The sequence below is a fragment of the Podarcis tiliguerta genome (assembly GCF_965153285.1).
Source record: "Podarcis tiliguerta genome assembly, chromosome: 8".
Classification (NCBI taxonomy): Eukaryota; Metazoa; Chordata; class Lepidosauria; order Squamata; family Lacertidae; genus Podarcis; species Podarcis tiliguerta.
In genome coordinates this window covers 10,296,216-10,312,255 of record NC_139541.1, presented here as the reverse complement: position 1 = coordinate 10,312,255, position 16,040 = coordinate 10,296,216, and the positions used below count along the sequence as shown (strand labels likewise).

At 45.9% G+C, this 16,040-nt stretch overlaps 1 protein-coding gene across 2 annotated transcripts; it reads left to right on the top strand.

The window, feature by feature from the left end:
- The first annotated feature begins 3,660 nt into the window (after nucleotides 1–3,660).
- LOC310683820 (F-box only protein 44-like) lies at nucleotides 3,661–15,631 on the top strand. 2 transcript variants are annotated; one of them, XM_083454229.1, is made up of 6 exons: nucleotides 3,662–3,806; nucleotides 5,767–6,028; nucleotides 12,001–12,166; nucleotides 12,978–13,073; nucleotides 13,989–14,103; nucleotides 14,529–15,631. In XM_083454229.1, exons 1-6 carry the CDS (start codon nucleotides 3,738–3,740, stop codon nucleotides 14,823–14,825), a joined length of 1,005 nt encoding a protein of 334 aa, XP_083310355.1. In that variant the 5' UTR covers nucleotides 3,662–3,737; the 3' UTR covers nucleotides 14,826–15,631. The 2 variants fall into 2 exon arrangements, with proteins under 2 accessions (XP_083310356.1, XP_083310355.1); XM_083454230.1 differs by lacking the exon at nucleotides 12,978–13,073 and having other exon boundaries at nucleotides 3,661–3,806.
- The last annotated feature ends 409 nt before the right edge of the window (nucleotides 15,632–16,040 follow it).

The window sequence follows — 16,040 nt, the reverse complement described above, 5'->3', positions numbered from 1 at the left end:
CCTAAAGACAGGTCAGAGTCCTGCCTGGTTACTCACGAGCAACCACCAGCAGCACCTGACAAAAGTAAAAAGCCGTCACGCCCCTTCAAAGAACCATCATCCCTTCTCTCATCTGCGCTAAATTTTGCACCCAGTTGTAGCTTCGATTTTGCGTTCTCTTTGCTTCTCTCAACTTGTATCTTATGCAGATGCTCTGTTTCTACAAATCTGTGATCTGGAAGCATGCCTGAATATGAAAGCAAGGCAAGAGATGGGATGGCAAGGAGGTTGGTGAAAACCAGCTACGTACCTCTTTATTTTTTAAGTGAGATGGTTTGGGGATAGCAAGGTGTCCTCTTCCCCCACCCCCATTGGATAGGGCACATCGCAACGATGGGTGGGAATCTGAACTTCTTTTTTAGGGTTTAATGCTGCAGATCATGGCATCAGTGACACTGGCATAGATCTAAAAAGAGACCCCCTGTTTTAACCCTATGTGTTGAACCAAAGGTGAACGGTTCCGGAAACTCTGCTAATGCCATCTTGGTAGTCAAGATAACACCACAATTAATTGGTACCTGTTGTAGCAATGAGCTCATATATGCTTATATTCGCTTGCTTTGATACAAGCTTGGGGCTTGGGTGCTAGGCTCTGAGTCCACAAAGGGGAACTATCTATAAGATTAGGTATTGGCCACCCAAGCCCTCATCTGGGCAGGTGAAGCAATGGGATGTCCTAGACAATGAAATGTATGCTGCTTTGCATATGCAGAATGTATTCACTTTTGCTTGGGTGTGGACAGACCATCTCCTTGCTGCAGTGTCTGTCCTGTGTCTCTGCAAGAGACGGCCAGGAGATCTGGCTTCCTGGCTTCCTGTAAGCCTATACATTTCTTAATAAAGCGCTAGAATGGATCATTATCACGTCTTTGGCCTTCTTCGTCATACCTGCTCCCAGCCACTCCTCTGGGTCTACGGTTCAGAACACCCTGGTACCAGACTTTTCCTTAAACATGACTTGGAAGGCATAAGCAAAGATCCCGGCCTCTTAATGGCTAATATCATGCTAACCCCACATGCCAGCAAAGTTCAACTATCGCCTCCTGTTGGGAAGAATGGAGTTCTGCACAGACAGTGAATGAATCTTCCTGCAAAAGTGAAGCAAACAAAATAAACAATCAGTCATTTCTTATGCAGTTCATGTTCATTTAGCTAGAAACTAGCCCAAGGTGAACAAAATGACAAATAGACCGGAACTTGCAGGAAATAAACAATGGGGCAAATGAATAAAGGCACCATGACACACTCCCGCCCAAAAGACTTCTCCCTTCTCCATAACGTAACCTTGGCCCAAAATCATACAGGGAAATCCTCACTTCTGATCTAGGTGGTTGTGAGGATAAAAGGAGGAGGGAGAGAATCACAGACGCCTCCGTGAGCTCCTTGGAGAAAAAGATTGGCAGCTACAAATGTCATTCATTCAGGCTGAGCCATCTCTCCAGGCTTTCAGAATAGGGAGGTGTCCTTTTTACTCTCGGGATCAAGGTGTGTGATTTGCTGCCCACTTATATTGTGACCTTTCTGCTTGGAAAACATGCACGCAGTCTTGTCACTTTTATCCCAAGTAATAAACTAACCTGTAATCCTCTGGGGTGTGAAGTTATTGTGGGTGTAAGGTTATGGGTATAAACACATATTCACAACAGATACACAGTTCAACTCCAGTAGAAGACCCTAAACTTCTTGGGTGGTGCACGTATCCTGACAACTTACCTATCTAAAAGTGAAGATTTCCTCTTCTAGGCAACAAGGAACAGAGCAGAAGGTCTACTGCAGGGGTCAGCAAACTTTTCCAGCAGGGGGCTGGTCCACTGTCCCTCAGACCTTGTGGGGGGCTGGACTATAGGGGGGGATGAACAAATTCCTATGCCCCACAAATAACCCAGAGATGCCTTTTAAATAAAAGGACACATTCTACTCATGTAAAAACACATTGATTCCCAGACTGTCTGCGGGCTGGATTTAAAAGGCGACTGGGCCGGATCCGGCCCCTGGGCCTTAGCCTACCCATGCTCTACTACTTCCAGCCAACCAAGCTGGATCTGACAAAATTTGGGGGGTGTGGGGGAGCCTGAAATGCAGCCCCCCATTGGCTCACTCACTTGCCGTGTTTCTCCTCAGGTACGTTGGACCAGCACACCATAAATCAATAGTCCTTTCCCAACATGAGCTCTTCCCTGCTTACGTGTTGTTCACATGAGCTTGCTGAGACGCATCCTGGTTCCAGTGATTTGAAATAACCGCCGGATGTTCCAACCCTGCTTGACTTTCCTGCCTGTGTCCTGTATCTGTTTAGCAAAATGCCCCTTGCTCTTCTGGTCTGCTCCTTGCATTGTCCACGAGCGCCTCTCTTCCTGTTCTACCTCCAGCCTTCCTGCAGGCCTAACCCCAGCATCCTTTTCTATTGTAGCCAGCCCTGTGATGTTAAGTGTGAGATAGATATGGGACAGAAGCCTCAGTACAGTGGTACCTCAGGTTACGTACTTAATTCTTTCCGGAGGTCCGTTCTTAACCTGAAACTGTTCTTAACCTGAAGCACCACTTTAGCTAATGTGGCCTCCTGCTGCCGCCGGAGCCCGATTTCTGTTCTCATCCTGAAGCAAAGTTTCTGGGTTAGCAGAGTGTGTAACCTGAAGCGTATGTAACCCAAAGCATATGTAACCTGAGGTACCACTGTACTGTCAAAATAAAGATCTGATTTTTTAAAAAAAGAAATATATGTCATATTGCCTCTGAAAATCAGTTGTCCAAACCACTGCAATGCAATTAACCAATCCCTGACTGGTGGCCATCCTACCTCTGCAAAAAACAAGCTTACTCCATCTTCTGTGTGACAGCCCTTAAGATATCTCAGTCCCCTCTTTCCCAGGCTAAACATAACCAACTCCCTCAAACATTCCTCATAAGGCTTGGTTTCCATACTCTTGATAATCTCAATCACCCTCCTCTGCACATACTCCAACTTGTTAATAGTCTTAAATTGTGGTACCCAGAACAGGACACAGAATTCCAGGTGTGGTCTGACCAAGGCAGAATAGAGCAGTACTGTAATTTCTCTTGCTATGGACACTAGACTGCTGTTGACGCAGGCTAGAATCGCATTGGCGAACCACCTCGGAGGAAAGGCGACAGGCAAAGTTGGGTTCGAGATGCGCATTGGCTAGATATTTTTTTAAAGTAATTTTTATTAAGTTTTGCAATTTTCTATTCAACACAATCATCATTATCAAGAAAAGAATATATAAATCCCAATCTCTCCCCACCCCCACCCGCAACTTCCCTCAACCTCCTTTCCTGGTTCTTTAAGTATTTGCTTCTACTGCCTGTTTTATTCTACCTTAGTTTTGTAATCATTTAGCTAAATATTGTTGTATTCTTATCAATTTTCTACCATATGTTTTCAAATTACCTCTTACACTTTGTTGTTTTCCCGATTGTTGCATCTTGACTTTTATATTTGTTTTCTTAATTGTAAGTGTTTACTCAAACCCTGCTAATGAGTCCACTTCTGTACAATATTTTTGTAAACACGCGTTGACTCGCTAGAAGCGCGTCCTCTGATGCAAATACGCCCCGGCGGGGATTCCGCTCCTTGCCCCCTCCTCCCGACCAGAGGGATTGATGGCGGTGGGCGGGTCGTTTCTCGGAACTGAGAGCCTGGACTAGGATCGCTTTCGTTTTCTCCCTGCTGCCTGGCGATGGAGCGGGGCGGAGATCAGACTTGCTCTCGGAGGCTCAGCGTGACTCCTGCGCCCGTTCCAGACCAGGTAAGCCTCGGAAGGGATGGTGGGGGGAGAGAAGCACATCGAAGAGGATGGATCTTTTTAAATATATATATATATATTTACAGATAACGTTTGTATTTAAACATAATCAATTTTATACATCATGGGATTCCCTGAATCCCCCGGCTTCCCCCCCACCCATGTCTTCCAACATATAATATATATATATATATCCCCCCCCCTTACTGTATCTAATTATATTTATCCAATTTGGTTTATATCCACTTTTAACCCTACAAAATCACATTACAAGTCCTGCTAACATCTTCAAGTGCTTACAGTGTTCTTTAAGGTATTCTATAAGCTTTTTCCATTCCTTAAATTTCTTATCATCTTGGTGTCTGATCTTCCCCATCAATTTTGCCATTTCGGCGTAGTCCACCATCTCGATTATCCATTCTTCTTTGGTTGGAGTTTTCTCTTATTTCCACCCCTGGGCGAAAAGCATCTTAGCAGCTGTCGCATACATAGAGTCATTTCAGGTCCTTTGGTATTTCTTCAAAGGGTGGATCTTTACAATGGGGCAGGATCTGGGAAGGGCAGCTGACAGGAGTCCATTTGCACTTGGGCTCTCAGATAGAACTCTGCACATGCTCAAAGTGTCCATCTTCACAAAGAGGCAGGTTCTGTGGAACAACACCCCTGTAAGGTAGACTAGTATGAGTGAAGATCGAACCCACACATGGCCTTTTAAAAAAAAATGTATTGACCCGGACAGGGGTGCCAACTTGAATAAAATGTGGGGGGAGGGGCAGGTAAGCCCTGCCTTGCATAATCAATCACATGATACAATGCCTTAAGGACTGCCTCTTTCCATATGGACCTACCCGGACCCTGAGATCATCTTCTGAGGCCTCCTCCTCGAGAGGTCAGAGGGTGGCAACACGAGAACGGGGCCTTCTCTGCAGTGGCTCCCCGTCTGTGAAATGCTCTCCCCAGGGAAGTTCGCCAGACACCTTCATTATACACCTTTAGGTGCCAGGCAAAAAAGTTCCTTTTTAACCAGGCCTTTGGTTGACCTGATCAACATCCCATACCCTTTTAAAATCTGGCTCTTTTTAAGGAGGTATTATTGGGCTCTTGCTTTTATTTTTAATTTATATATTGTGATCTTTCGATGTGAACCGCCCTGAGACCTTTGGGTATAGGGCGGTATATAAATTCAATAAATAATGATGATGATGATGATGATGCACGGATGCACACCAATTGAATTGCAATGCCCATCAACTTGATGGGGCATCTGTCAAACATTCTATGGGGTGGCGAAGCCCCATCAACCCCTGGAAGATGGGGGGGAGGGGGAACGCATCCAAGACGGTGGATCTTTCTTTTTTTAAAAAAATTTACAGACAAAATTTGTATTTAAACTAATCGATTTTATACATTTATGGGATTCACTGAATCCCCAGGCTTCCCCCGCCCCTCCATGGTTTCCAATATATATCTTTTTTTTTTCTTCTTAACAATGATGATGATGATGATAATGATGTGGCGCATGCACACCATTTGAATTGCAATGCCCATCAACATTTTTTTTGGGGGGGGGTCTCCCTCAAACATTCTATGGGGCAGTGAAGCCCCCTCAACCCCTGGAAGTTGGCTCCTAGTATGGACACGGAGCCAGAGAGATTTGTGCTAGCTGCTCACTATTAAACAGGGAGGTACATAAATTTCTCCAACTGAACCAGGAACAGGAGACACAAGTCTTATTGGCATGGCATGGCTTTCCACTTCCTGCACCCATCTCGGGGAGCGGGTCATGAATCAATGGGCAGCAGGGTTGGGAAATGCTAAGCTAGATGGATCAATAGGGGGTCTGACTAGGTATAAAGCAGCTGAACTGAAGCATTTAACGCTTGTCCTTGCCTATGGCCCACTCACAGATCTTGTATGCTTGCTCCTTCCCCTTGCTCCCCTCTTTCGTGGTTCATCTCTTCAGGCGGCTGAGACCTCATTGATGGCAGGGAACATGGAAAATTTGCCCGAACACCTTCTGTTGGATATCTTGTCTCTGGTTCCAGCAAGCGACCTCATTTGCAATTGCCGGCTGGTCTGCTCTCAGTGGCGGGACTTGGTAGACCTGCCGGTCCTGTGGAAGCGCAAGTTCCGGAAAAGGGACCACGACTCTTCTCCAAAGCCATTGGCTTTCTACATTTTCTCCCGCCTAAAGAAGAACTTAATCAAGAACCCTGATGGTCAAGGTACGTTCACATTTATCTGGGAGAGTAAAACACTCCTGGACAGAGATCTGAATCACAAAGCCTTTAGGAACATAAAAAGCTATATTGCACTGAGTCCCAATATTGGTTCATCTAGCACAGTAATGTCTACACTCGGGCTGGGCGATATATCGTCCAAAACCGGTTTGAAGTTCCCCTGATGATAATTTTTTCATAATATTTGAGCTGGTAATATATCATAAATCACAATGTGTATAAGGGCTATACGATATCTGGTTTTCAATATCACAATAACTCACCAGCTAAACACTGCTATGTTATCAGCCGCTAAAGCTCACAATATCACCAGTCTTGTCACCAGTTAAACATTGCAATCTACCATCGTGTCTGAAATAAGGATGAAACTATACAGAGGTGAACAGGACAATGTCCTGGCAACTGCTACTACTTAGGGGTCTGAAACGGATAAATGACAATATTATCAATCATCAGCAGGCAAGCCACAATGCATCCCAACAGGACTTTTGGTCTTGGGCTTGGCTACCAAATGGTGGTATTCAGGACAATCCAAAGTATGGCGATGAGTCATAGTGAATACAAATAACCTGGGACTGCCAGACCACCAGCAGACCTGCTAGGAGGCAGAAGAAGCAGCAGTGGCAGAAACACCATGCCATGACCACGATACAGGTTGCCAGTAGCAGCGACAATCTGCAAGGCCTCGTGGTGGCCTTGAAAACCAGTTATCGCCCAGCCAATATACAGTGGTGCCTCGCAAGACGAAAAGAATCCGTTCCGCGAGTCTCTTCGTCTAGCGGTTTTTTCGTCTTGCGAAGCAACCCTATTAGCGCATTAGCGCTATTAGCGGTTTAGCGGCTATTAAAGGCTTAAGGGATTAGCGGATTAGCTGCTAAAAGGCTATTAGCAGCTTAGTGCCTTAGAAAAAGGGGGCGGGGAGCAGAAAAAAATTGCAAGACATTTTCGTCTTGCAAAGCAAGCCCATAGAGAAATTCGTCCTGCGAAGCGCATTGAAAAACAGAAAACCCTTTTGTCTAGCGGGTTTTCCGTCTTGCGAGGCATTCGTCTTGCGGGGCACCACTGTATATATATCTTTATACAGTGGTACCTCGGGTTAAGTACTTAATTCATTCCGGAGGTTTGTACTTAACTTGAAACTGTTCTTAACCTGAAGCACCACTTTAGCTAATGGGGCTTCTCGCTGCCGCTGCGCCGCCGGAGCACGATTTCTATTCTCAACCTGAAGCAAAGTTCTTAACCTGAAGCACTATTTCTGGGTTAGCGGAGTCTGTAACCTGAAGCATATGTAACCTGAAGCGTATGTAACCCGAGGTACCACTCTATATCTATATACACACAGACATACATACACATTGTATCTCATATATATATAAAATTGCATATTCTAAATAGCCAAGCACCTTGTTTTTTCCAGGTGTGGGAACCTAGAGGTTGCGGAACTACAGCTCCCATCCACCCCAGCAGTCGAGAAATGACCCAGGATGATGGAAATGGTAGTTTAGCAACATCTGGGGGGCGGGGCAAAGATTCCCTACACCTGCTCCTCAGAGTAGATCTATTAGAATCATAGAATCATAGAATCATAGAGTTGGAAGAGACCACAAGGGCCATCGAGTCCAACCCCCTGCCAAGCAGGAAACACCATCAGAGCACTCCTGACATATGGTTGTCAAGCCTCTGCTTAAAGACCTCCAAAGAAGGAGACTCCACCACACTCCTTGGCAGCAAATTCCACTGTCAAACAGCTCTTACTGTCAGGAAGTTCTTCCTAATGTTTAGGTGGAATCTTCTTTCTTGTAGTTTGGATCCATTGCTCCGTGTCCGCTTCTCTGGAGCAGCAGAAAACAACCTTTCTCCCTCCTCCATGTGACATCCCTTCATATATTTGAACATGGCTATCATATCCCCCCTTAACCTCCTCTTCTCCAGGCTAAACATGCCCAGCTCCCTTAGCCGTTCCTCATAAGGCATCGTTTCCAGGCCTTTGACCATTTTGGTTGCCCTCCTCTGGACACGTTCCAGTTTGTCAGTGTCCTTCTTGAACTGTGGTGCCCAGAACTGGACACAGTACTCCAGGTGAGGTCTGACCAGAGCAGAATACAGTGGCACTATTACTTCCCTTGATCTAGATGCTATACTCCTATTGATGCAGCCCAGAATTGCATTGGCTTTTTTAGCTGCCGCGTCACACTGTTGGCTCATGTCAAGTTTGTGGTCAACCAAGACTCCTAGATCCTTTTCACATGTACTGCTCTCAAGCCAGGTGTCACCCATCTTGTATTTGTGCCTCTCATTTTTTTTGCCCAAGTGCAATACTTTACATTTCTCCCTGTTAAAGTTCATCTTGTTTGTTTTGGCCCAGTTCTCTAATCTGTCAAGGTCGTTTTGAAGTGTGATCCTGTCCTCTGGGGTGTTAGCCACCCCTCCCAGTTTGGTGTCATCTGCAAATTTGATCAGGATGCCCTTGAGTCCATCCTCCAAGTCGTTGATAAAGATGTTGAATAAGACCGGGCCCAAGACAGAACCCTGTGGCACCCCACTAGTCACTCTTCTCCAGGATGAAGAGGAACCATTGATGAGCACCCTTTGGGTTCGGTCAGTCAGCCAGTTACAAATCCACTGAGTGGTAGCATAGTCAAGACCGCATTTTACCAGCTTCTTTACAAGAATATCATGGGGCACCTTGTCAAATGCCTTGCTGAAATCAAGGTAGGCTACATCCACTGCGTTCCCTTCATCTACCAGGCTTGTAATTCTGTCATAAAATGAGATCAGGTTAGTCTGACATGACTTATTTTTCAGAAATCCATGCTGACTATTGGTGATCACAGCATTCCTTTCTAGGTGCTCACAGACTGTTTGCTTAATGATCTGCTCCAGAATCTTCCCTGGTATTGATGTCAGACTGACTGGGCGGTAATTATTTGGGTCCTCTCTTTCCCCCTTTTTGAAAATAGGGACAACATTTGCCCTCCTCCAGTCTGCCGGGACTTCGCCTGTTCTCCAGGAATTCTCAAAGATGACTGCCAGTGGTTCTGAGATCACATCTGCCAGTTCTTTTAATACTCTTGGATGCAGTTCATCTGGCCCTGGAGACTTGAATACATCTAAACTAGCCAAGTATTCTTGTACTATCTCCTTAGTTATTCTGGGCTGTGTTTTCTCTGCTGAATCATTTGCTCCAAATTCTTCAGGTCGGGCATTGTTTTCTTTATCGGAGAAGACTGAGGCAAAGAAAGCATTGAGGAGTGCAGCCCTTTCTGTGTCCCCTGTTTGCATTTCTCCATCTTCTCCTCTGAGTGACCCCACTGTTTCTTTGTTCTTCCTTTTGCTACGAACATACCCATAAAAGCCTTTTTTGTTGCTTTTAACCTCTCTAGCAAGCCTGAGTTCATTCTGTGACTTAGCTTTTCTGACTTTGAGTCTACATGTGCTGGCTATTTGTTTGAATTCCTCTTTGGTGGTTTCCCCCCTTTTCCATTTTTTGTACACATCCTTTTTTAATCTTAACTCAGTTAGAAGTTCTTTAGATAGCCACCCTGGCTTCTTTAGGCACCTTCCATGCTTCTGTCTCATCGGTATTGCCTGAAGTTGTGCTTTTACTATCTCCCTCTTAACAAACTCCCAGCCATTATGAACTCCCTTTCCTTTTAGTATTACTGTCCATGGGATCTCACCCAGCACTTCCCTAAGTTTTATGAAGTCGGCTTTCTTAAAGTCAAGAAATTGAGTCCTAGTATGCTTGGCTGCTCCTTTCCGCTGTATAGTAAACTTCAGAAGAGCATGATCACTCGCGCCTAATGATCCTTCCACTTCTACCCCACTAACCAGGTCATCAGCATTGGTTAGGACCAGATCTAAAATGGCTGTTCCTCTTGTTGCTTCTCCCACTTTCTGGACAATGAAGTTGTCTGCAAGGCCAGTGAGGAATCTATTTGACCTTATGCTCTTGGCTGAGTTTGACATCCAACAAATATCCGGGTAATTGAAGTCCCCCATTACTACTATCTCCCTTCCTTTTGCATGCTTGGCCATCTGTTCCAGGAAGGCATCATCTATGTCCTCCGTTTGGCTTGGGGATCTATAGTAAACTCCCACAATGAGGTCACTGTTATTCTTCTCTCCCTTAATTTTGACCCAAATGCTCTCACTTTGGCTTTGAGGTTCTAAATCTTGGATCTCTTCACAGGTATACACATCCCTGACATATAATGCCACTCCTCCTCCTTTCCTGTCTGGTCTGTTTCTCTGAAATAGATTGTATCCCTCCATTATTACATTCCAATCGTGGGACTTATCCCACCAGGTTTCAGTGATGCCTATTATGTCATATTTAGTTTGCTGTACCAAGAGCTCAAGCTCATCTTGTTTATTTCCCATGCTTTGCGCATTAGTGTACAGACATTGAAGCCCATTAATCATTCCCCTGTGTCTCTTATTTAAGGATTTTTTCCTCCCACCACCAGGTCTGCGTGCTGTTTGCTCCATTTGGTCTATGACATTTGGATGATCATCTTCATCAGTTGATAGACTCCTACCTTCAGGAGCACTGTCTCCCTCCCCCACATTAGTCAGTTTAAAGCCCTCCTGATGAGGTTTCTGAGATTTTTGGCAAAAACATTCCTCCCAACCGTTGTGAGGTGCAGCCCATCGCTTGCCAGAAGTCCATCTTCCAGAAACTGCAGTCCGTGATCGAAGAATCCAAACCGTTCCTGTTTACACCATTTGCGAAGCCAGCTGTTTACTTCCACTATTTTTCCCTCTCTCCCTGGGCCACGTCGTTCAACTGGGAGGACAGATGAGATGACAATTTGTGCATTTAATTGCTTCGATTTCCTGCCCAGAGCCTCGTAGTCTCTTTTGATCTTCTGGAGGCTATTGCAAGCAGTGTCATTGGTTCCCACATGAACCAAGAGGAAGGGGTATTTGTCAGTGGGTTTTATGATTCCTTGCAGTCGTTCAGTTACATCTTGGATCTTAGCCCCGGGGAGACAGCACACTTCCCGAGACATCTTGTCAGGCCCACAGATGACTGCTTCTGTTCCCCTCAGTAGGGAATCCCCTATCACCACTACACGCCTCCTCTTAGGTTTGGTCGGGGTAATTCCGTGAGCTGTCCGTTCCAAGGTCGCCTGCACATTCCCTGAGGACTGACTTTGCTGCTCGTCTTCATATACCTGATCGACTGTAATGAGGGAGAGATCCTCAAATGGAGTCTGCTCTTCGTCTTCCATGCTAGGGGAGAGGACCTCAAAACGATTGTGTATTTCTAAACAATCAGAGCGAACCCTGGGCCTCCTACTTCTTTGAGTCACGTTTCTCCATATATCTGGCTCCTGTGTTGGTGAACTAGCCTCCTTCTCAGGGGAGTCCCCTGTCTCCTCCTTGGTGGAGACGGTGTGCTCTGTTGCTTCCAAGAAGAGCTCCAGCTCTCTAATTCTTTGGAGCGTAGCTACACGTTCCTCCAGTTGCTGGACTTTGTCTTTTAGGAGGGCAATCAACATGCAATTACTGCACGTATTAGAATTAATTGACCCAATGTAATAATGTCAGTTAACTTCTGGGTGTCTACTACTTAATCAAGCAAACCAAGGGTGATAATTTAACTACGGTCATTTCCAGGCTGCCTGTTTTTTGCACCTTCATCCTGATTATTTGCCCCACATTTAAGGATACTGGCTATTTATAGAGCAAATTCATTTGTGGGGAGGTTTTATGGCATTGTGTCAAGAAGTCTGATTTGTTGAGATGCGGGTTTCTTGCACACGATCATCAGACCAGCCTGAATCTGAGACCCTGAACTTTCCATTATGCAATTGGGTCCCTCTTGGAAAGAGTGACAGTCTGAAAGTGGCCTAAGTCATTCTTGTTTTCTTTCTAACCCACGGGCTACTTCCATGCACTCAAAGCCTCTCCCTTCATTTTCTGTCTCCCCATCACACACACTGCGTCAGATGGCCTGGACTCCTGGGAAATCCAGACACCTGCCGAGGGCCACTGGGAAACTGAGGAACTCTCCATAGAAGACTCAAAATTCATCTCTAGGACAATCAGCATTCATTGGAAGAATAATGAAGATGCTCCTGTTCAGGTCTACAAATGCTTTGCTGCATGTAACGGGTGAGGAACCTATCATTGTCCGAACTGAAATCCAATTAAAGATGAGAAAAGGGAGTTTTCATTTGCCCTGGTGTGAGTTCTTGTGCTTCACACTGTATTCTGCCCCCCCCCCCCATAAATATAACCCATAAAAATGCAATGGTCACAAAAAGCTGAAGCAAACTGCATCACCAAATCCTATCAAATGAGCTGTTCTTTTTTTTTGTATGGACCAAAGAAATGTGTGTTGTGGGGAGTGATGAGGGCTAGGCCCCCAGTGGCTTTCCCTTAAAAAGGTTGCTAGCAGACCATCATTCCTTGCCTCTGCATAGGAGGGGGCAAACTTTCTTTCCAGGGAGCTGGAGGTGGCCCACAATAGCCAGCTGCTGAGCCTTTCAGAACACGTGGTCCAAAAGCTGTGGATAAAAGGTAAAGGTCAAGGACCCCTGGATGGTTAAGTCCAGTCAAAGGCAACTATGGGCGCTCGTCTCGCATTCAGACTGAGGGGGCCGGCGTTTGTCCACAGACAGCTTTCCGGGTCATGTGGTCAGCAGGACTAGACTGCTTCTGGCACAACGGGACACCGTGACGGGAGCCAGAGTTCATGGAAACACTGTTTACCTTCCCACCTATTTATCTACTTGCACTGGCGTGCTTTCGAACTGCTAGGTTGGCAGGAGCTGGGACAGAGCAATGGGAGCTCACCCCGTTGCAGGGATTCGAACAGCCAACCTTCTGATGGGCATGCCCAAGTGGCTCAGTGGTTTAGACCACAGCGCCACCTACATCCCCCAATGCTGTGGGGTAGTGATGGTGTTGCTTAATGTCTCAGGCCCTGCAGCAAATCTCAGCTCATCACCTTGAAGGATGAGGGCTACTGGGACGAACTGATGGATGAAGCCAGACCCACGATTGAGGTGGAGGACTGGTGAGTGCCAAGTGTCCTGTCCAGGCTGGGGTGCGGGGAGGGTGAACACCCCAAACCAAGTTCTCGGCATGTGTGAGGATAGTCCAAGGATAGATGAGGTCAGTGGGTTGGAGGCAGAGGGGAAGGTCTGCTTGGACCTAGGCTTCAGCCCCAGGGGCAGTTGTCTAGAGGAATGAAGGCTGCCGTTGGCCATCGCTTCCATGGCGGCACAGAGAGGGCAGTGGTTCTCAAGGGTTTCAGTCTTATCTGGAGATGCCAAGGATTGAACAAGAGACCTGGAGCAAAGCAGATGCTCCAACCACTGAGCTACTGCCAATTAGGGATTGCAGTTTGTCTCCGCTTATTTAGAGTGGCACCCAGTCCAAATTAGTTACCACATGTGTTAATCAGGAAGGCACTGGAACCCATCTTTTAGTTTTATTTTGAATGTTAATGAGACACTTCCTAATATTGAGTCTCTTCACTTCCCTGACCAAAGATAACCAGAAATATAAAAATGCTGGCACCAAGATCCAGTGCTTTTTTTCTGGGGAAATGCAGGGGTACACATACCCCTAAACATTTTGTGAATCTAATGGGAGAAGAAACTTAAAAAGTGTAATTTCTTCTCTAGCACGGTAAATCATCAGCTGTGTCATATGAAGTAATCCAAATAAAAAAAAAGTTTCTTTGTACTTTTTTCCACTTACTGTATTTATTTCCCCTGATTTGAACTATAACATGGTGATTTTATTGAGTCAAAATGAGAGTACCCCTAAACATTTTTTTAGGGAAAAAGCACTGCCAAGATCTCTCTCAATCACCATGTTGTAGTGGCAGAAATAGTGGTGGTTGATGTGCCCAGCTGGACCTCAATTTCTCCCAGGCTCATATAATTTCTCTCTCTTCCTTCCCCCCCCCCCAAAAAAAAACCAGCTTTTCAAGAGAGCCTGGTTCATGCTATAAACTGATCGTGAAGCTGTTGTCTGCAGACTCTGAAGTCCTTGAAGAACATCAGTATGAAGAATCTAGTGTGTCAATGTGGTTTCCGGTGAGCTGAGCCTGAGTAGAAAATGCACGCTTTGTTAAATTAGTGGAGGGCGGTCTATGGGGGTGAAAGTAGTCCCACCAACCTCCGTCTGCTACAACATGCAGGCCTTCTTGTGTAAATATTTCATAAAAGAGATATACCACTAGGTTATAGAAAACCTCCAAGTGTCTTACTGACAAGCAGCTCACCTGGTTGACTACCTGCGAGCTTCCTCCTCTTGCTTAACATCAGGCAAGAGGAGAATGGGGACATAACTAGTCTGCCTCTGTCTCTCCTTGACTCTGGCTCCCCCTACTGTTGGCTTCCCCACTTCTGCCCCTCCAGACACAGCTGTGGGGGGAGAAGTTCCATCCTGGAAGGGGTAGTTTCCTCTCTGCAACCTCCCCCAGACCCAGCAGCCTCCTCCCTTTCTCTCTCCTCTCCAGCTGTCATGCACTTTTTACGACTACCCTCAAGGTGTCCGTCATATCCACTTTGAACACAAAGCGCAAGGCCGAAGTGAAGACAGGGAGCCATCCTGGCGTGGGATGAAGGTGTTGCAAAGCAGCATCACACTTCACCCACCATCAATGGCAGAAGAAGAGGATGACCGTTACTACAGGGATTACCCCGATCCACATTCCAGCGATGACGAAATGCCTTATTGGCTTTATTATGGTGCGTCCAATTATGATTCGTGGTACAATGATGACTGGTACAGTGATGACCGCTCCTCTCCTTAACACCATCATCCCTTCCCTCATCTGCGCTAAATTTTGCACCCAGTTGTGGCCTCGATTTTGGGTGCTCTTTGCTTCTCTCAACTTGTATCTTTTGCAGATGCTCTGTTTCTACAAATCTGTGATCTAGAAGCATGTCTGAATATGAAAGCAAGGCAAGAGACGGGATGGCAAGGAGGTTGGTGAAAACCAGCTACGTACCTCTTTATTTTTTAAGTGAGATGGTTTTGGGATAGCAAGGTGTCCTCTTCCCCCACCCCCATTGGATAGGGCACATCACAACGATGGGTGGCAATCTGAACTTCTTTTTTAGGGTTTAAGGCTGCAGATCATGGCATCAGGGACACTGGCATAGATCTAAAAAGAGACCCCCTATTTTAACCCTATGTGTTGAACCAAAGGTGAACGGTTCCGGAAACTCTGCTAATGCCATCTTGGTAGTCAAGATAACACCACAATTAATTGGTACCTGTTGTAGCAATGAGCTCATATATGCTTATATTCGCTTGCTTTGATACAAGCTTGGGGCTTGGGTGCTAGGCTCTGAGTCCACAAAGAGGAACTATCTATAAGTTTAGGTATTGGCCACCCAAGCCCTCAACTGGGCAGGTGAAGCAATGGGATGTCCTAGGCAATGAAATGTATGCAGCTTTGCATCTGCAGAATGTATTCGCTTTTGCTTGGGTCTGGACAGACCATCTCCTTGCTGCAGTGTCTGTCCTGCATCTCTGCAAGAGAAGGCCAGGAAATCTGGCTTCCTGGCTTCCTGTAAGCCTATACATTTCTTAATAAAACGCTAGAATGGATCATTCTCGCGTCTTTGGCCTCCTTCTTCGTCATACCTGCTCCCAGCCACTCCTCTGGGTCTACGGTTCAGAACACCCTGGTACCAGACTTTTCCTTAAACATGACTTGGAAGGCATAAGCAAAGATCCCGGCCTCTTAATGGCTAATATCACACTAACCCCACGTGCCAGCAAAGTTCAACTATCGCCTCCTGTTGGGAAGAATGGAGTTCTGCACAGACAGTGAATGAATCTTCCTGCAAAAGTGAAGCAAACAAAATAAACAATCAGTCATTTCTTATGCAGTTCATGTTCATTTAGCTAGAAACTAGCCCAAGGTGAACAAAATAACAAATAGACCGGAACTTGCAGTAAATAAACAATGGGGCAAATGAATAAAGGCGCCATGACACACTCCCGCCCAAAAGACGTC